General features: G+C 43.8%; 1 protein-coding gene across 1 annotated transcript in view; it reads left to right on the top strand.

Moving 5' to 3' along the window:
* The window catches only part of SLC19A1 (solute carrier family 19 member 1), a 50,751-nt gene extending 36,158 nt beyond the window's left edge, over positions 1-14,593 (top strand). The window contains exon 6 of the mRNA XM_049875049.1: positions 13,646-14,593. Coding sequence (XP_049731006.1) covers positions 13,646-13,915 — 270 coding nt within the window. The 3' untranslated portion in view covers positions 13,916-14,593. The remainder of the gene's footprint in view (positions 1-13,645) is intronic.
* The last annotated feature ends 1,378 nt before the right edge of the window (positions 14,594-15,971 follow it).

Raw genomic sequence — 15,971 nt, 5'->3', positions numbered from 1 at the left:
TATTAAGTGTTTTTCCATCCCCACCCCTCCCCACCCTTGTAACTATCAAAGATTGTTTCTTTTTATATGTAAACCTTTTCATGAGTTTTTACAGTAGTGGTCTCATACAATATATGTCCTTTTGCGATTGACTTATTTCACTCAGCATAGTGTTCTCCAGATGCATCCATGTTATGTGGTGCTTCACAGATTCATCGTTGTTCTTTAGAGTTGCATAATACTCCATTGTGTGTGTGTACCCACAGTTTGTTCATCCATTCATCTGCTGATGGGCATCTAGGTTGTTTCCATCTTTTTGCTATTGTGAACAATGCTGCAGTCAATGTGGGTGTGCATATGTCTATTTGTGTGACGACTCTTACTTCTCTAGGATATATTCCTAGGAGTGGGATTGCTGGATCATATGGCATTTCTATTTCTAGCTTTCTAAGGAAGAACCATATCATTTTCCAAAATGGTTGTATCATTTTGCATTCCCACCAGCAGTGCCTAAGAGTTCCGATCTCCCCGCAGCCTCTCCAGCATTTGTTATTTTCTGTTTTATTGATTCCTGCCAGTAATGCCAGGGTGAGATGGTATCTCATTGTGGTTTTGATTTGCATTTCTCTGATGGCTAGAGATCCTGAGCATTTCCTCATGTGTCTGTTGGCTGCTTGAATGTCTTCTTTGGTGAAGTGTCTGTTCATATCCTTTGCCCATTTGTTAATTGAATTATTTGTCTTTTTGTTGTAGGGGTGTTTGATTTTCTTGTAAATTTTAGAGATCAGACCTTTGTCTGATTTATAATAGCCAAATTTTTTTTCCCAGTCTGTAAGTTCTCTTTTTACTCTTTTGATGAAGTCTTTTGATGAGCAGTGTTTAATTTTTAGAAGATCCCAGTTATCTAGCTTATCCTCTGGAGCTTGTGTGTTGTTGGTTGTGATTGGTATCCTGTTAATGCTGTGTATTAGGGCCTCTAGTGTTGATCCTATTTTTTCTTCTATGAACTTCATAATTTTTGGCTTTATATTTAGGTCTTTGATCCACTTTGAGTTTGTTTTTGTATATGGTGTGAGGTATGGGTCCTGTTTCATTTTTTTGCAGATGGACATCCAGTTTTGCCAGCCTCATTTGTTAAAAAGACTGTCTTTTCCCCATTTGTTGGACTTTGGGCCTTTGTTGAAGATGAGGTGACCGTAGGTGGATGGATTTACATCTGGGTTTTCAATTCTGTTCCATTGGTCAATGTATCTCTCCTTGTACCAGTACCAGGCTGTTTTGACTACAGTAGCCGTATAGTAGGTTCTGAAGTCAGGTAGCACGAGTCCTTCTACTTTATTCTTCTTCTTCAGTAGTGCTTTACTTAGCTGGGGCCTCTTCCCTTTCCATATAAAGTTAATAATAAGTTTTTCCATCTCTTTAAAGAATGTTGTTGTTATTTGGATTGGTATTGCATTGTATTTGTAAATCGCTTTGGGTAGAATTGCCATTTGGACAACGTTGAGTCTACCTATCCATGAGCATGGTATGTTTTTCCATTTATGTAGATCTCTTTTGATTTCTTGCAGTAGTGTTTTGTAGTTTTCTTTGTATAGGTCTTTTACCTCCCAGGTTAGATTTATTCCCAAGTATTTTATTTTTTTAGGGGCTATTATAAATGGTATTGCTTCCCTGACTTTCCTTTCATCGTTCTTGTTATTGGTGTATAGGAATCCAACTGATTTTTGTATGTTGATCTTGTATCCTGCCACTCTGCCGAATCTTTCTGTTAGTTCCAGTAGTTTTCTGGTGGAGTCTTTTGGATTTTCTAAGTATAGTATCATATCATCCACAAGTAGGGAGAGTTTGACTTCTTCATTACCAGTTTGGAAGCCCTTTATTTCTGTTTCTTGCCTTATTGGTCTAGCTAAAACTTCCAACATGATGTTAAATAGGAGCAGTAATAAAGGGCATCCTTGTCTTGTTCCTGTTCTCAAGGGGAATGTTTTCAGCCTGTCTCCATTGAGAACAATGTTGGCCGTTGGTTTTGCATAGATGCCCTTTACTATGTTGAGAAATTTCCCTTCTACATCTATTTTATTGAGAGTTTTTATCAGGAATGGGTGTTGGACTTTGTCGAATGCCTTTTCTGTGTTGATTGAGATGATCATGTGATTCTTTTCTTTCCCTTTATTTATGTGGTGGATTACGTTGATTGACTTTCTAATGTTGAACCATTCTTGCATATGTGGTATGAATCCTACATGGTGTATTATTTTTTTGATATGATGCTGAATTCTATGGGCTAAAATTTTGTGGAGAGTTTTTGTATCTATATTCATGAGAGATATTGGTCTGCAATTTTCTTTTTTTGTGGTGTCTTTGCCTGGTTTTGGTATCAGGGTTAAGTGGCTTCATAGGATGAATTTGGAAATATTGCTTCCTTTTCTATGTTCTGAAATAGTTTGGGCAGTACTGGTATAAGATCTTCTTTGAATGTTCGGTAGAATCCTCCAGTGAAGCCATCTGGGCCAGGGATTTTTTTGGTTGGGAATTTTTTTTTTTTACCTTTTCAATCTCTTCTCTTGTTATGGGTCTGTTCAGATTTTCAACGTCATTTTCTGTTAGTTTGAGTAGGTAATATGTCTTTAGAAATTTGTCCATTTCCTCTAGGTTTTCAAATTTGTTGAAGTACAGTTTTTCATAATACTCTCTTATAATCCTTTTTATTTCAGTGGGATTGTTGTAATGTCCCCCATTTCATTTCTTATTTATTTGTGTTCTTTCCTGATTTTCTTTTGTCAATTTGGCCAGTGGTTTGTTGATTTTGTTGATCCTTTCAAAGAACCAACTTTTGGTTTTGTTGATCCTTTCTATTGTTTTTCTATTCTCTATTTCATTTATTTCTGCTCTGATCTTTATTATTTCCTTTCTTCTGGTGGCTGTGGGTTCTTTTGCTGTTCTTTTTCTGTTTTTTCAAGTTATGTAACTAATGTTTTGATTTTGTCCCTTCTTTTTTGATGTATGCATCTGTTGCAATAAATTGACCTCTGAGGACTGTTTTTGCTGTGTCCCAGAGGTTTTGGTATGATGTGTTTTCATTCTCATTTGATTCTAGGAACTTTTTGATTCCGTCTTTGATTTTTTCCATTACCCAGTGGTTTTTAAGCAGGGTATTGTTCAGTTTCCATGTAATTGATTTTTTTCTTTAGGCTTCCTGTTGTTAATTCCTACTTTGATGGCATTGTGGTCAGAGAAGATACTTTGTATTATCTCAGCGTTTTGGATTTTGTTGAGGGTTGCTCTGCGGCCTAAGATGTGGTCTATTCTGGAGAACGTTCCATGTGCATTGGAAAAGAATGTGTGCTTTGCAGCTGTTGGGTGGCGTGTTCTATATATGCCTATGAGGTCAAGTTGGCTGATTGTGCTCTTTAACTCTTCTGTATCTTTGTTGAGTTTCTTTCTAGATGTTCTGTCCTTTACTGAGAGTGGTGTGTTGAAGCCTCCTGCTATTATTGTGGAACTGTCAATTTCTGTTTTCAGTGCTGCTGGAGTTTATGTATTTTGGAGCCTTGTCATTGGGTGCGTAGACGTTTATTATGGTTAAGTCTTCATGATGGATTGTCCCTTTGATCATTATATACTGCTTTTCTTTGTCTTTTATGGTGGATTTTGTTTTAAAGTCTGTCTTATCTGAGATTAGTATTGCCACTCCTGCTCTTTTTGGTAGTTATGTGCTTGATATATTTTTTCCATCCTTTGATTTTTAATAAATTTACATCTTTTTTTCTAAGGTGTGTCTCTTGTAGACAGCATGTTGATGGATCTTGTTTTTTTTGTCCATTCTGTCACTCTGCGTTTCTTTATGGGTAGATTTAGGCCATTTACATTCAGTGTAATTATTGATAGGTGTGAGTTTATTGCTGTCATTTTGTAGTGCTTTTTTTGTGTGGTGCTAACGTTTTCTTTGTTCCTCTTACTCTCCTGTGCTGAGTTCCTTTTGTTTGTGGATTTCTTTTTCACATCTTTTGTTTTTGTTGAGACTTTATGTTTTTCTTCTTTATTTTGATGAGTAGGTTTGTTAACTTTCTTTGTGGTTACCTTGAAATTTACCCTTTCTAGCTTTGAACCAGTCTACTCTTAGTTGGTATCGCCTTGCCTTCCTCTCCATTAGAAAGTTCTATACCTATACCATTTATTCCCTTTTTTATTGTTTTAACGTTGTTTTTATTTGTAGATTTTTTTTTACTCTTAGTTGGTATCGCCTTGCCTTCCTCTCCATTAGAAAGTTCTATACCTATACCATTTATTCCCTTTTTTATTGTTTTAACGTTGTTTTTATTTATAGATTAATCTCTCTGGTTCCCTGTTGCAATTGTTTTGGTTTTCGATAGGCCTTGAGAGTTCATTTCCTAGGTTGGTATCTGGCTGGTACAATCTTGCCTTCTAGATTCAGGCTGTGGTCTGATGTTGTTTGTTCTCAGACCGAAGGACTCCCTTAAATAATTCTTGTAGGTTTGGTTTTTACATATTCCCTTAATTTCTGTTTATCTGGAAATGTCCTAATTTCATTTGAATGGAAGTTTTGCAGGATATATGATTCTTGGTTGGCAGCTTTTTTCTTTCAAGGTTTTATATATGTCATCCCATTGCCTTCTTGCCTGCATAGTTTCTGCTGAATAATCAGAGTTTAGTCTCATTGTTTCTCCTCTGTATGTGACTTTTTGTTTTTCTCGAGCTGCTCGCAGGATTTTTTCTTTGTCTTTGGTTTTAGCAAGTGTGATTATGATAAGCCTTGGTGTTTTTCTTTTGGGGTCTATCCTATAAGGGGTTCATTGAGCTTCTTGGACAGCTTTTCATCATTCATGACATTAGGGAAGTTTTCTGTCAGCAATTCTTCAACGATCTTCTCTGTGTTTTCTGTTTCCTCTCCCTGTTTTGGAACTCTGATTACTCGCAAATTTTTGCTTTTGATCATATCCCCCATCGTTCTCAGGGTTTCTTCATTTCTCTTTGTTCTTTTTTCTGATTTTTTCCTCAGAGCTGTATCCAAGTGTTTATCTTCAATTTCACGGATTCTGTCTTCCATCGTTTCAAACCTGCTCCTCAGCCCTTCTGTGACATTGTCCATTTCTGAAATCTTATTGTTTATCTTTTGGATTACTAATTGTTGTTTTTGTATGATTTCCAGTTGTGAGTTTATTTTAGTATTTTGTTCCTGTATTACTTTCCTGAATTGTTCCGTTTTTTATCTGTATTTTCCATGAATTTGTCTGCCTTTTCCATAAATGTCTATTTTTTTCCTCATTTTTGCCTGCTTTTTGCTTCAGCTCTTAGATTGCTGTGAATATTAGAGATTTGAATTCCCTGTCGGGTAGTTCTAGTTCTTTTCCTTCTACTGGAAAGTCATCTGGTCACCTACTGGAAACTTCCTGTCCTGTTTTTTTTAATATATATATATATGTTTTGATATTATCTGCTGTCTTCCAGACATTCAGTAGTTATTTTTCTCCATTTCTTGATTGTAGATTTGTTTGTTTCGTCCTGCTTTTTTGTGTTATTTTGTTATGTCTGAGCAGGCCGGGCTGTGAGTTCTTTGTTGTTTGCTCATCTGTAGTCACTTTTCACCACCTTGTCCAATGGGCAGGGCCAATCAGCTATGGTGCAGCAGGGCAGGTCCAGCTGAAGGGGAGGAGCTGGGATGGGTTGTTTGTGGCATGTACTAGGGCTGACAGGGCGGGCTAGGAATCAGTGGTGGGCAGGTTCCAACAGGCCGTGCCTGTGCTGCTCAGGGGCGTGATGTTCAGTGCATGGTGCAGGTAGGCAGGAAAGAAGGGGGAAGTCATGATGCGTGGAGCTAATAGGGGTATGGGAAGGAGGAGAGAGAAACCGGAGCTAAAAATAAACAAGCAAAGAAAGCAAAAAAAGGAGTGCTAAGGGAGATTGCTGTTGGAGTGGAGAGAAAAGAAACCGAGAAATGGAGAAAAGCAAAAATGAGAAAAGAAACAGGGAAAACAAAGAAAAAAATAACTAGATAAAAATTTGGAAAAGAAAAGAAAAGCTCCCAGGAGTTCTGGAGTCCCAGTGGTGGGGCTCCTAAGACCAGGGAAGTGGCTCCCAGGCTGCACGGTATAGCGTAGCCTGGCTAGAGGAGGTATAGATGTCACACAGCACCAGGTATTCAGGAGACAGGAAAAGAAGATAAGTGTAGAGAGATGCGAATTGAGAAATGAGGAAAGACGGAAAGAAAAAAGAGAGGCAAAAGAAAGAAAGAAAAATTGAAATGTCCCCAAAGGATCCCACCTACGCAGCTGCACAGATTGGGCGAGTGGCTCCTAAGCCATGCAGTGACGTCCAGCTAGAAGGGGCTCCCAAGCTACGGAAAGAAAAAGAAAACAAACGAGGCAAATAAAAGCCTCAGGGATCCCACCAGCGTAGTGTCGTGGGCTGGGGGCGTGGTTCCTCAGTCGAGCATGGCTTCACAGCCTTTCAAGAAGAAGCAATGGTGGCACATGGAGCCAGGTGTTCCAGAGAAAGGAGGGAGAGGTGGTAGGAGGCTCAGAAGAAACCAAAAGAGACAAAAAGAACCAAAACTAGCTCAGGAGCCTGGCCAGCGTGGCAGGGTGAATCCAAGCAGCTTGAGGCCAAAGCAGTTGTCTCCTGGCCAAGAGACTGCCACTGGCGGGATGCAGAGGAGGTCGAAGAGGGGAGGAAGAGGGGTGGTTAAGAAAGCATATATCATTCATTACCGGGTGCTCTGTCTCCTGCTGGGAACTTCGTGAAGCTGCTTTCTTGTACTCCCTGTCCGCCTATCTCCCACATGGGTGGGGCAAATCCAAGCAGCATAGATGCTGCACTTCCCGGCTGGCCGAGCCACCGCAGGCAGCCAGCAACCTCAGAGATAGAGCAGCAGGGAGAGAATGGGGGGTGGGAAGGCGTGTATCGCTGGTTATTGGGTGCTCTGTCTCCTGCTGGGAGTTCTGCGAAGCTGCTTTCCCATGCTCCCTGTCTGCCAATCCCCAACAGGAGTCCAAGATGGCGGATCCATGCTGTGTTAGTGATGGGCCCCTCCACAGGTATCTCTCCTCACTCTCTGTCCTCCGTCAGTTTCTTATTCCATTCAGTGCTTGGCTGAGTTTTTTATCTGTTCGTTTGACACTTCAGGTTCCAAGAATGACGTTTGTCTCTGTTTTACTTAGTTTTTTGGGTCTTTGCTATAGAGGGATGGCATGGCCTTCTGTCTATGGTGCCATGTTGGCTGGAAGTCCTCAAATAACTCACTTTTTGATCATTGGTTTTTCAGTTTTCCGTTTCACTGATATTTGCTCTTATCCCTGTGATTTCCTTCCTTCTTGCTTTGGGTTTATTTTGCTCTCCTTTTTCTAGGCTCATAAGGTGGGAGCTTATTGACTTGACACTTTTCCTCTTTTTTAAACGTATGCATTTAGTACTAAAAATTTCCTTCTCAGCACTGCTATAGCTGCATCTCACAAATTTTGATATGTTGTATTTTTACTTTGATGTGTTTTTTTAATTTTCTTTTGAGACTTATTTGACCCCTGGATTATTTAGAGTGTGTTGTTTAGTTTCCAAGTGTTTGGAGAATTCCCTCTTTCTGTTATTGATTTCTATTTTCATTCCATTGTTATTGGCGAGCACACTGCGTATCATTTTAATCCTCTTAGGTTTGTTGAGGTTTGTTTTATGATCCAGGGTATGATCTGTTTTGGTATATGATCCATGGACATTTGGAAAGAGTGTGTATTCTACTGTTGTTATGTGGAATATTTTATAAAGGTTGATTAGAGCCTATTGGTTGATGAGGTTATTGATTCAGTTCTGTTAGTTGATGAGAGAGGAGTGTTGAAATCTCCAACTGTAATTGTGGATTTGTCTATTTCTCCTTTCAGTTTTAGCACATGCTTTTGCTGCACATGTTTTGTAGCTTTTTGTTTTTGCATACACATTTGTGATTGCTGTGTGTCTTGGAAGATTGACCCTTTTATCATTATATAATGTTTCTGCCTGGTCATTTTCTTTGCTCTGAAGTGTACTTTGTCTGATATTAATATAACTACACCTGCTTTCTTTTGATTAATGTTTGCATGGCATATCATTTTCCAACTTTTTACTTTTAATCTGCCCATATGATTTTATTCAAAGTGAGTATCTTGTAAACAACATATGGTTTGATCATGTGTTTTCGTCCGCTCTGCCTGTCTCTATCTTATAATTGGTGTATTTAGACCATTTACATTTAATGTAATTATTGGTATGTTAGAGCTTAAGTCTGCCATTTTTTTTTGTTTGTTTTTTCTATGTATTTTTTGTTCTCTGTTCTGTTCTCTTTTTTGTGCCTTCTTGTGGGTTACTTGAACATTTTTTAAAATTTCATTTTGGACAACAACTAACAGCAATGTTATGTTTTTTAATGTTTCTGTTAGTATAGCTTTTTTAGTGTTGCTTTGTGTAATTCTGTGTGCATATGTGTATACATATATGTGTATGTAAATGTATATATCATATATGTGTATGTATGTGCACGTGTGTGCATGTGTATGTATACATACACTCACATGCACACATATGTATGTGATATATACGTATACGTGCACATGCATATGTATTTGTGCATTTATGTATATATACACATACACATATATAAGCCTATCACCATCTACTGGTGTCATCATTTTACCAGTTCAAGTGAAGTGTAGAAACCTTACCCCCCTTTATGTTTCTTTAAAAAAAAAAAAAACCCCGTTGCTGTTGAGGCGATTCCAACTCATAGCGACTCTATAGGACAGAGTAGAACTGTCGCACAGGGTTTCCAAGGAGCAGCTTGGTGGATTCAAATTGCCGACCTTTTAGTTAACAGCCCGAGCTCTTAACCACTGCGGCACCAGTGCTCCTTATGTCTCTTTACCCTCCCCTATGTATTTTTTTATGTATAATTGTCTTAAATATTTCCTTTACGTACATTTAAAACAATACCATTGTTGTTAGGTGCCGTTGAGTTGGTTCCAACTCACAGCGACCCTGTGTACAACAGAATGAAACACTGTCCAGTCTTGCACCATCCTCGCAATCGTTGTTATGGTTAAGCCCACTGTTGCAGCCACTGTGTCAGTCCATCTCATTGAGGGCCTTCCTCTTTTTTGCTGACCCTGTACTTTACCAAGCATGATGACCTTTTCCAGGGACTGATCCCTCCTGACAACATGTCCAAAGTATGTGAGACATAGTCTCGCCATCCTTGCTTCTAAGGAGCATTCTGGTTGTACTCCTTCCAAGACAGATTTGTTTGTTCTTTTGGCAGTCCATAGTATATTCAGTTGTTCTTCTCCAGCACCATAATTCAAAGGCGTCAATTCTTTGGTCTACTTTATTCATCGTCCAGCTTTCACATTTACAGGAGGCAATTGAAAATACCACGTCTTGGGTCAGGCGCACCTTAATCTTCAAGGTGACATCTTTGCTTTTCAACACTTTAAAGAGGTCTTTTGAAGACGATTTGCGCGATGCAATGCATCTTTTGATTTCTTGACTGCTACTTCCACGGGTATTGATTACAGATCCAAGTAAAATTCAGTCTTTGACAACTTCAGTCATTTCCCTGTTTATCATGGTGTTGCTTACTGGTTCAGTTGTGAGGGTTTTTGTTTTCTTTATGTTGAGGTGTAATCCATACTGAAGGCTGTAGTCTTTGATCTTCATCAGCAAGTGCTTCAAGCCCTCTTCACTTTCAGCAAGCAAGGTTGTGTCATCTGCATAACGCAGGTTGTTAATGAGTCTTCCTTCAATCCTGATTCCCCATTCTTCTTCGTATAGTCCAGCTTCTCGGATTATTTGCTCAGCATATAGATAGAATAGGTATGGTGAAAGGATACAACCCTGATGCCCACCTTTCCTGACTTTTAACCAAGCAGTATCCCCCTTGTTCTGTTTGAACAACCACCTCTTGATCTATATACAGGTTCCTCATGAGCACAGTTAAGTGCTCTGGGTTTCCCATTCTTCGCAACATTATCCATAATTTGTTATGATCCACACAGTCAAATGCCTTTGCATAGTCAGTACAACACAGGTAAACATCTTTCTGGTATTCTCTGCCTTTGGCCAGGATCCATCTGACGTCAGCAAAGATGTCCCTGGTTCCGCGTCCTCTTCTGAATCTGGCTTGAATTTCTTGAAATTCGCTGTCGATATACTGCTGCAGCTGCTTTTGAATGATCTTCAGCAAAATTTTACTTGTGTGTGATATTAATGATATTGTTCAATAATTTCCACATTCAGTTGGATCCCTTTCTTGGGAGTAGGCATAAATATAGATCTCTTCCAGTCAGTTGGCCAGGTAGCTGTCTTCCAAATTTCTTGGCATAGATGAGTGAGCCCTTCCAGTGCTGCATCTGTTTGTTGAAACATCTCAATTGGTGTTCCGTCAGTTCTAGTGTTATAATTTTTGCTTCAACCATCCAGCATAATTTAGAACACTCCAGAGGAGAACGAAAGTCTTTTGTATTTACTCACATTTTTCCTTATTGTATACTTTCTACTTTCCTGATATTCCACGATTCTTTCTATTATTGTTTCCTTTCTGTTTAGAGAACTCCCTTTTGGCATTCTTTGAGGCAAATTCTTAGTTTTACTTCCTCTTTGTTGTTAGCTTTCAGAAGTTTAAAATTTTTTTTTTTTATCCTGTATGGAGAGTTTTTTAGCCATTATTCCCTCAAGTACTTTTCGGCCTCACTCTCATGCTGCTCTTCTTCCGGGACTCCGGTGACATGAATGTTAGATCTTTTGTTACAGTTCCACAAATACCTGAAGTTCTGTTCATTTTTTTCCATTCTGTTTTCTTTCTGTTATTCCATTGGGTAATGTCTTAGTTATCTAATGCTGCTATAACAGTAATACCACAAGTAGATGGCTTTAACAAAGAGAAATTTATTCTTTCACAGTCTAGTAAGCTAGAAGTCTCAATTCAAGATGCCAACTCTAGGGGAAGGCTTTCTCTCTCCGTCGGTTCTGGGGAAAGGTCCTTGTCATCAATCTTCCCCTGGTCTAGGAGCTTCTTGTTACAGGGACCCCAAGTCCAAAGGATGCACTGTTCTCCTGGCTCTTGTTTCTTCGTGGTATGAGGTCCCCCGTCTCTCTCTCACTTCTCTCATTTATATCTCAAAAGAGATTGGCTTAAATTGTAGATTAATCTTGTAGACTGAGTCGATGTAAATGCCACTAATCCCACCTCATTAACATCGTAGAAATAGGATTTACAACATATAGGAAAATCACCTCAGATGACAAAATGGTGGAATCATGACCTAGCCAGGCTGACAGGTTTTTTGGGGACACAATTCAATCCATGACAGGTAATTTATATTTTCGTATCTTCTATTCACTCATTCTTTCCTCTGTTTCATCCAATCCATTGTTGAGACCATTCACTGAGTGTCTTATTTCAGTTATTTTGTATTTTCAGTTCTAAATTTTCTGTTTGATTCTTCTTTATATCTTTCTTGAGTTTTGTATTTTTTTTTTTATTGGTTTCAAGTGTGTTTGTTATTGCTTGTTGAAGCATTTTTATGATAGGTGCTTTAAAGTTTTTCTCAGAAAATTGTAATATCTCTGTCATCTCGGTGTTGGCATCTTTTTTTTATTCTCTCATTAAGTTTGAGATCTCTCTTGTTCCTGGTATGGTGAGTGATTTTCAGTTGAAACCTAGACGTTTTGGGTATTACATTATGAGACTCTGCATCTTATTTAAACCTTCTGTTTTATCTGGCTTTCCCTGACACCCCTCTAGCAGGGGGAGAGAGTGATGCCTCATTACTGGTAGGTGGAGGTGGAAGTCCTTATTTCCCACTTAGCCTTCACTGACCCCCAAGGGGGGAGATCCTTATTACTGCTGGACGAAGATGGAAATTCAGGGGATGGGAGTTCAGGCTCCCACTAATCCTCCTCTTATACCACCCTGGCTGGGAGGGGCTGGGGTGCCTCATCACTGCTCCGCATATGGCCTCCACTGACACTGGGTGGATGCCCTCATTACTGCTGGGTTGCAGTCAAAGTCCTGGTCCTCCACTAGGCCTCCTCTGACTCCACCCCTGCAGGGAGGGCGAGGGACACCTTATTCAACCCACGTTGGGGTGAAAGTCCAGGCTGTCTACTTGGTAGCCACTGAGTCCTCCTGGGGGGTCTCATTACTGCCTAGCAGAGATCAAAGTCCAGGCTCCCTACTCAGTCTTCTCTGACACCACTGGCAGGGGTGTGGGTACCTCGTCATAGCTGGTCAGGTTGGAAGTCCAGGTTCCCCTGCCTGTTCTTGAGGGTGTGGATGGGAGTAGGGTCACAGGTCTTCTGTGGTATTTGGCTGGAGTAGAGCAGTTACTACCTAACAGTTTTCCATCTTCGTGGGCTACTCCTTTCCTGGTCCTTTCCCTGAGAGAGCAGGTGTTTTTCGGGCCTTTGTTTCCTGTGTCTGTTGGTGTTCCTGGGTTGTCAGCCTCTTCAGCTCCACATGTAGGATCATGAAGCAAAAAGAACGCCCAGGAACTCACTATCATGCTGTAATCGGGTCCTGAGGTCTCTAACCTGTGTGCCTTTTTCTCTCTGCCTTTCAGAGTCTTATTTTATATAGAATGTCAGGACTTTAGTTCTACTCAGGGGAAGGAATAGGTTAAAGCATGTCAACTCAATCTTCCTGGAAGTGAAGCCCCTGATAGTTTGTTTCCTGAGTTTGCTTTTTAAAGTAAGCTTTCCTAGAAGCTGAAGGTGCCAAAGCTGAGGAGGCTGCAGGAATCTTGAACAGGACCCATTCCTGGTTCTAGCCCAGAGAAGCCTCGTGCCCCAGACCACGCCAGACCTCCAGGACATGGTACCCCGGGGACATATCCTATCCCTCCCTGGTACCTCAGGGACATACCCCACTCCTCCCTGATATCCTGGGGACATACCCCACCCTCCCTTGTACCCTGGGGCCATATCTCACCTTTCCCTGGTACCCTGGGGATATACCTCACCCTTCCCTGGTACCTTGGGGACATGCCCTACCCTTCCCTTGTACCTTGGGGCCATGCCTTGCCCTTCCCTGGTACCCCAAGGATACGTCCCTCCTATTCCACTGGCAGCCTTAGGATCAGGAGGGAAATGGACATTTCAGTGCATTGGGTGTGCGTTTCTTTGTCTCCCGTGCAGCTCCGTCCTTTCACCAGGGAGGAGACGGCTGCAGTTCAGCAGGCAGAAATGCCAAAGTCTTGGGCTCAACAAGTGGGATGGTCGAGTCTTGGGGGCTTGGGAAGTAGGGCTCGGGGAGGGGTGGACACTGGCCTCCCACTGAGGCTCTCCTTGACCAGCTCAGCATGCAGGGACTTCTCAACACATAAGTGACATCCAGGAGCTCTCCAAAGCCACAGGGATGCCACCCCACAAAGCACACATTGGGGTCACGCAAAATTAGCAAAGGGGCTCAGGTAGAAGGTGGAGGTGACACGGATGCAGAAGAGGAATGAGACTTCTGTGGGGATTCTGGAACAACGGGTGTGTCAGCCCCTCACTGTGCTGGCCACTGTGCTCCCAGTGATGGGCACTGTGGCACCTGCTCCAAATGAGGGGCCGAGTTTGATCACGTGTAAGGCTGGCCTTGGTGACCACCCTGAGCCCCACCTACCACCTACCCTCTCTCTTGCAGTTTCTCATCTACTTTGGGTACTTTCTGCTGCTGTCTGTGGTCTACTTCTCCGGGGCCATGCTGGTAGGCCTGCGGCACTGCCGCCAGGCCCGCCACCAGCCGCTGCCCATGGCCCAGGAGATGACGAGCCCAGCAGAGGTGGCGACTGTGCAGGACAGGGGCCTCGACAGCCTGCAGACCACCACCCCGCCACTTCCACCAGAGGAGAATGGTTGGGCCCCAGAGCCAGCTACCCATGAGCAGAGCCCACTGCCTGAGGAGAAGGCCTGAGCCATCTGCTGGACCCCTGAGAAGGAGGGCTGCATGCCAGGACCCCTGACACAGCAGGACGAAGCCAGGCCTCGACATCTTGGATGGGCCATGTCCCTGGCCAGCTAGCTGCCTGCTGGCATCAGTGACACTAATGCTCCGGCATTGTCCAGACCCAGGGTTCAGATTGCAGAGCCAGTGACTAATGGAAACAGCAGGGGCAGCCTTCCCATGAGACCCTTGGCCTGTCCCTGTGACTGCAGTGGATAAGCTGTCATATCAGTTGAGAGCCCCTCACCCTACCCACCGTAAGCACGTAGCTCTGGCCATGGCACAAAGATCTGCTCAGGCTCCTCAGGACAGTTGCTTGGCCATGCCACCCCAGGCTGCCCCTCATTTGGCGCAAGGGTGGTGAGGGTCCCAGGGTTCACTATGAGGCCTCTTGTCCTCACCCCACAGGCAAGTTCTGCCTGTCTCCAAGGGCAGGTGAAGGGCATCAGATGCACTTGTCCCAGGGTACACCGGCCCCTCACAGGATCGCCTGGCACTAGGTCAGGAGTGGGAGCAGTGGCCAAGAGACCTGGTGTAAGCCCCCAGACCCTGGGCCCCAGCTAAGCTGTGATATTTCTAGTCGTCCCAGGTGCTTGGACTTCAAACCATGCCATTACTTTTTTAAACAACTGACATAAAGTGGGTGAAACTTGCTCCACGTGTCTGGTTCAATGGAGGGGTTGGTCACTGCTCAGGGGTGGGACCAGGTGAGTCCCTGCCCAAGGGAGACAGCTCCTCACTCTAGCTCAGGGACCCTCAGTCTGCCCCTTGGTGCACACACTGTCACCCATACATGCCCCTGCCCGTGCGTAAGGAGCTCGTCTCTGCGTCCCTGATAGGCAGCCAGTGCTGTGACGGCCTCGCTTGGTGTCCAGAGGACCCATGGCCCACCATGCACACACTGCTGTGCCCGCTGCAGGTTTGCACTCAGGGAGAAGATGTCCAAGAACCTTTTGTGTGGTCCCTAGAGAGGTAACAGCCACCTTAAATCACCCACCTGAGCGAGACATGGGGCTCCAGTTCCAGCCTGGGGAGCTGGGGAAGAGGTCAATCAGAAGACCAGGAGTGGTTGTGCTACCATGTGAGCCGGGTACCTGCCACCTGCCTTAGGCAAGGACCCCACAGTGCCGGGGGTGTCCTGGGTGCTACCCTTCCTGCACCACCTCACCCCATCCTTCCTGGGGAGAGGGGCACTGTTGTGGAGGGGCGGGCAGGGAAGCTGGCACAGGCAGCTTGGGACTATCAGATCAGAGGCTGCCTGGCCAGGGGAGGGGCCTGCAGCTATCCACCCAGGAGCCCCCAGGTGTGCTGGGGTGAGCAGACAGCTTGGGGCCCAGGTCAGCTGCACATGGGGAGGGGGAGGTAGGTGGAGCTCCTGGAAGAGCCTGCTGCCCCTCTGGCTCCTTTCTCATTCTGGGCCTGGGTCTCCAGCAGGACGTGTGTGTGGAGACGGGACCCGGCTGGGGACCCCAGCATGTCTAGACCCCAGGCTGCAGAGCTCTACCTGGCATTCTCCACCCTGATGCCCCCTGGAAGAGCCCCTCCCTGCAGACCCTAGGCAGGGCTAGCGTCCTGCCACCCATCTCAGTGTCTACCCTGCAGCTCCCATACCCGTTGCCCACATGGTCGTGTGCCCGGTATGCAGTCCTAGGCCCCCAGGCTTGGAGAAACTGCCCTTCTTTGTGGTCTGGGCTCCCCAGCTGACCCCGGGACAGAGGGACTGGTGCTGGGCCAGTGGCGTGGCCACTGCTGTGCATGAACATGGGGAGCTGGGTCTGGGGGCCCAGGGACCCTGAGCACATGCAAACCACATGACAGGTGTTAAAGGAGAAGCAGTTGGGCTGCTGGGTTGGCCTGCACAGATGCTTGGCTGCCTGGTGACCCCGGGGGGAGAGGAGGGTCTCGCATTCATGACGCGTGTGAACATCTCGCTCCTGTGGACTGACTCATTCATGTATCCTTCTGTGACATCGTGTGGCTTAAAGACCAAACAGCTGTGAGGGTTCCTTTTCCTTAATTCGGTGCC

Source organism: Elephas maximus, chromosome 2, assembly GCF_024166365.1.
Source record: "Elephas maximus indicus isolate mEleMax1 chromosome 2, mEleMax1 primary haplotype, whole genome shotgun sequence".
NCBI lineage: Eukaryota > Metazoa > Chordata > Mammalia > Proboscidea > Elephantidae > Elephas > Elephas maximus.
Note: the sequence above shows the minus strand (reverse complement) of the source record. Positions and strands in the feature narration are given on the sequence as shown.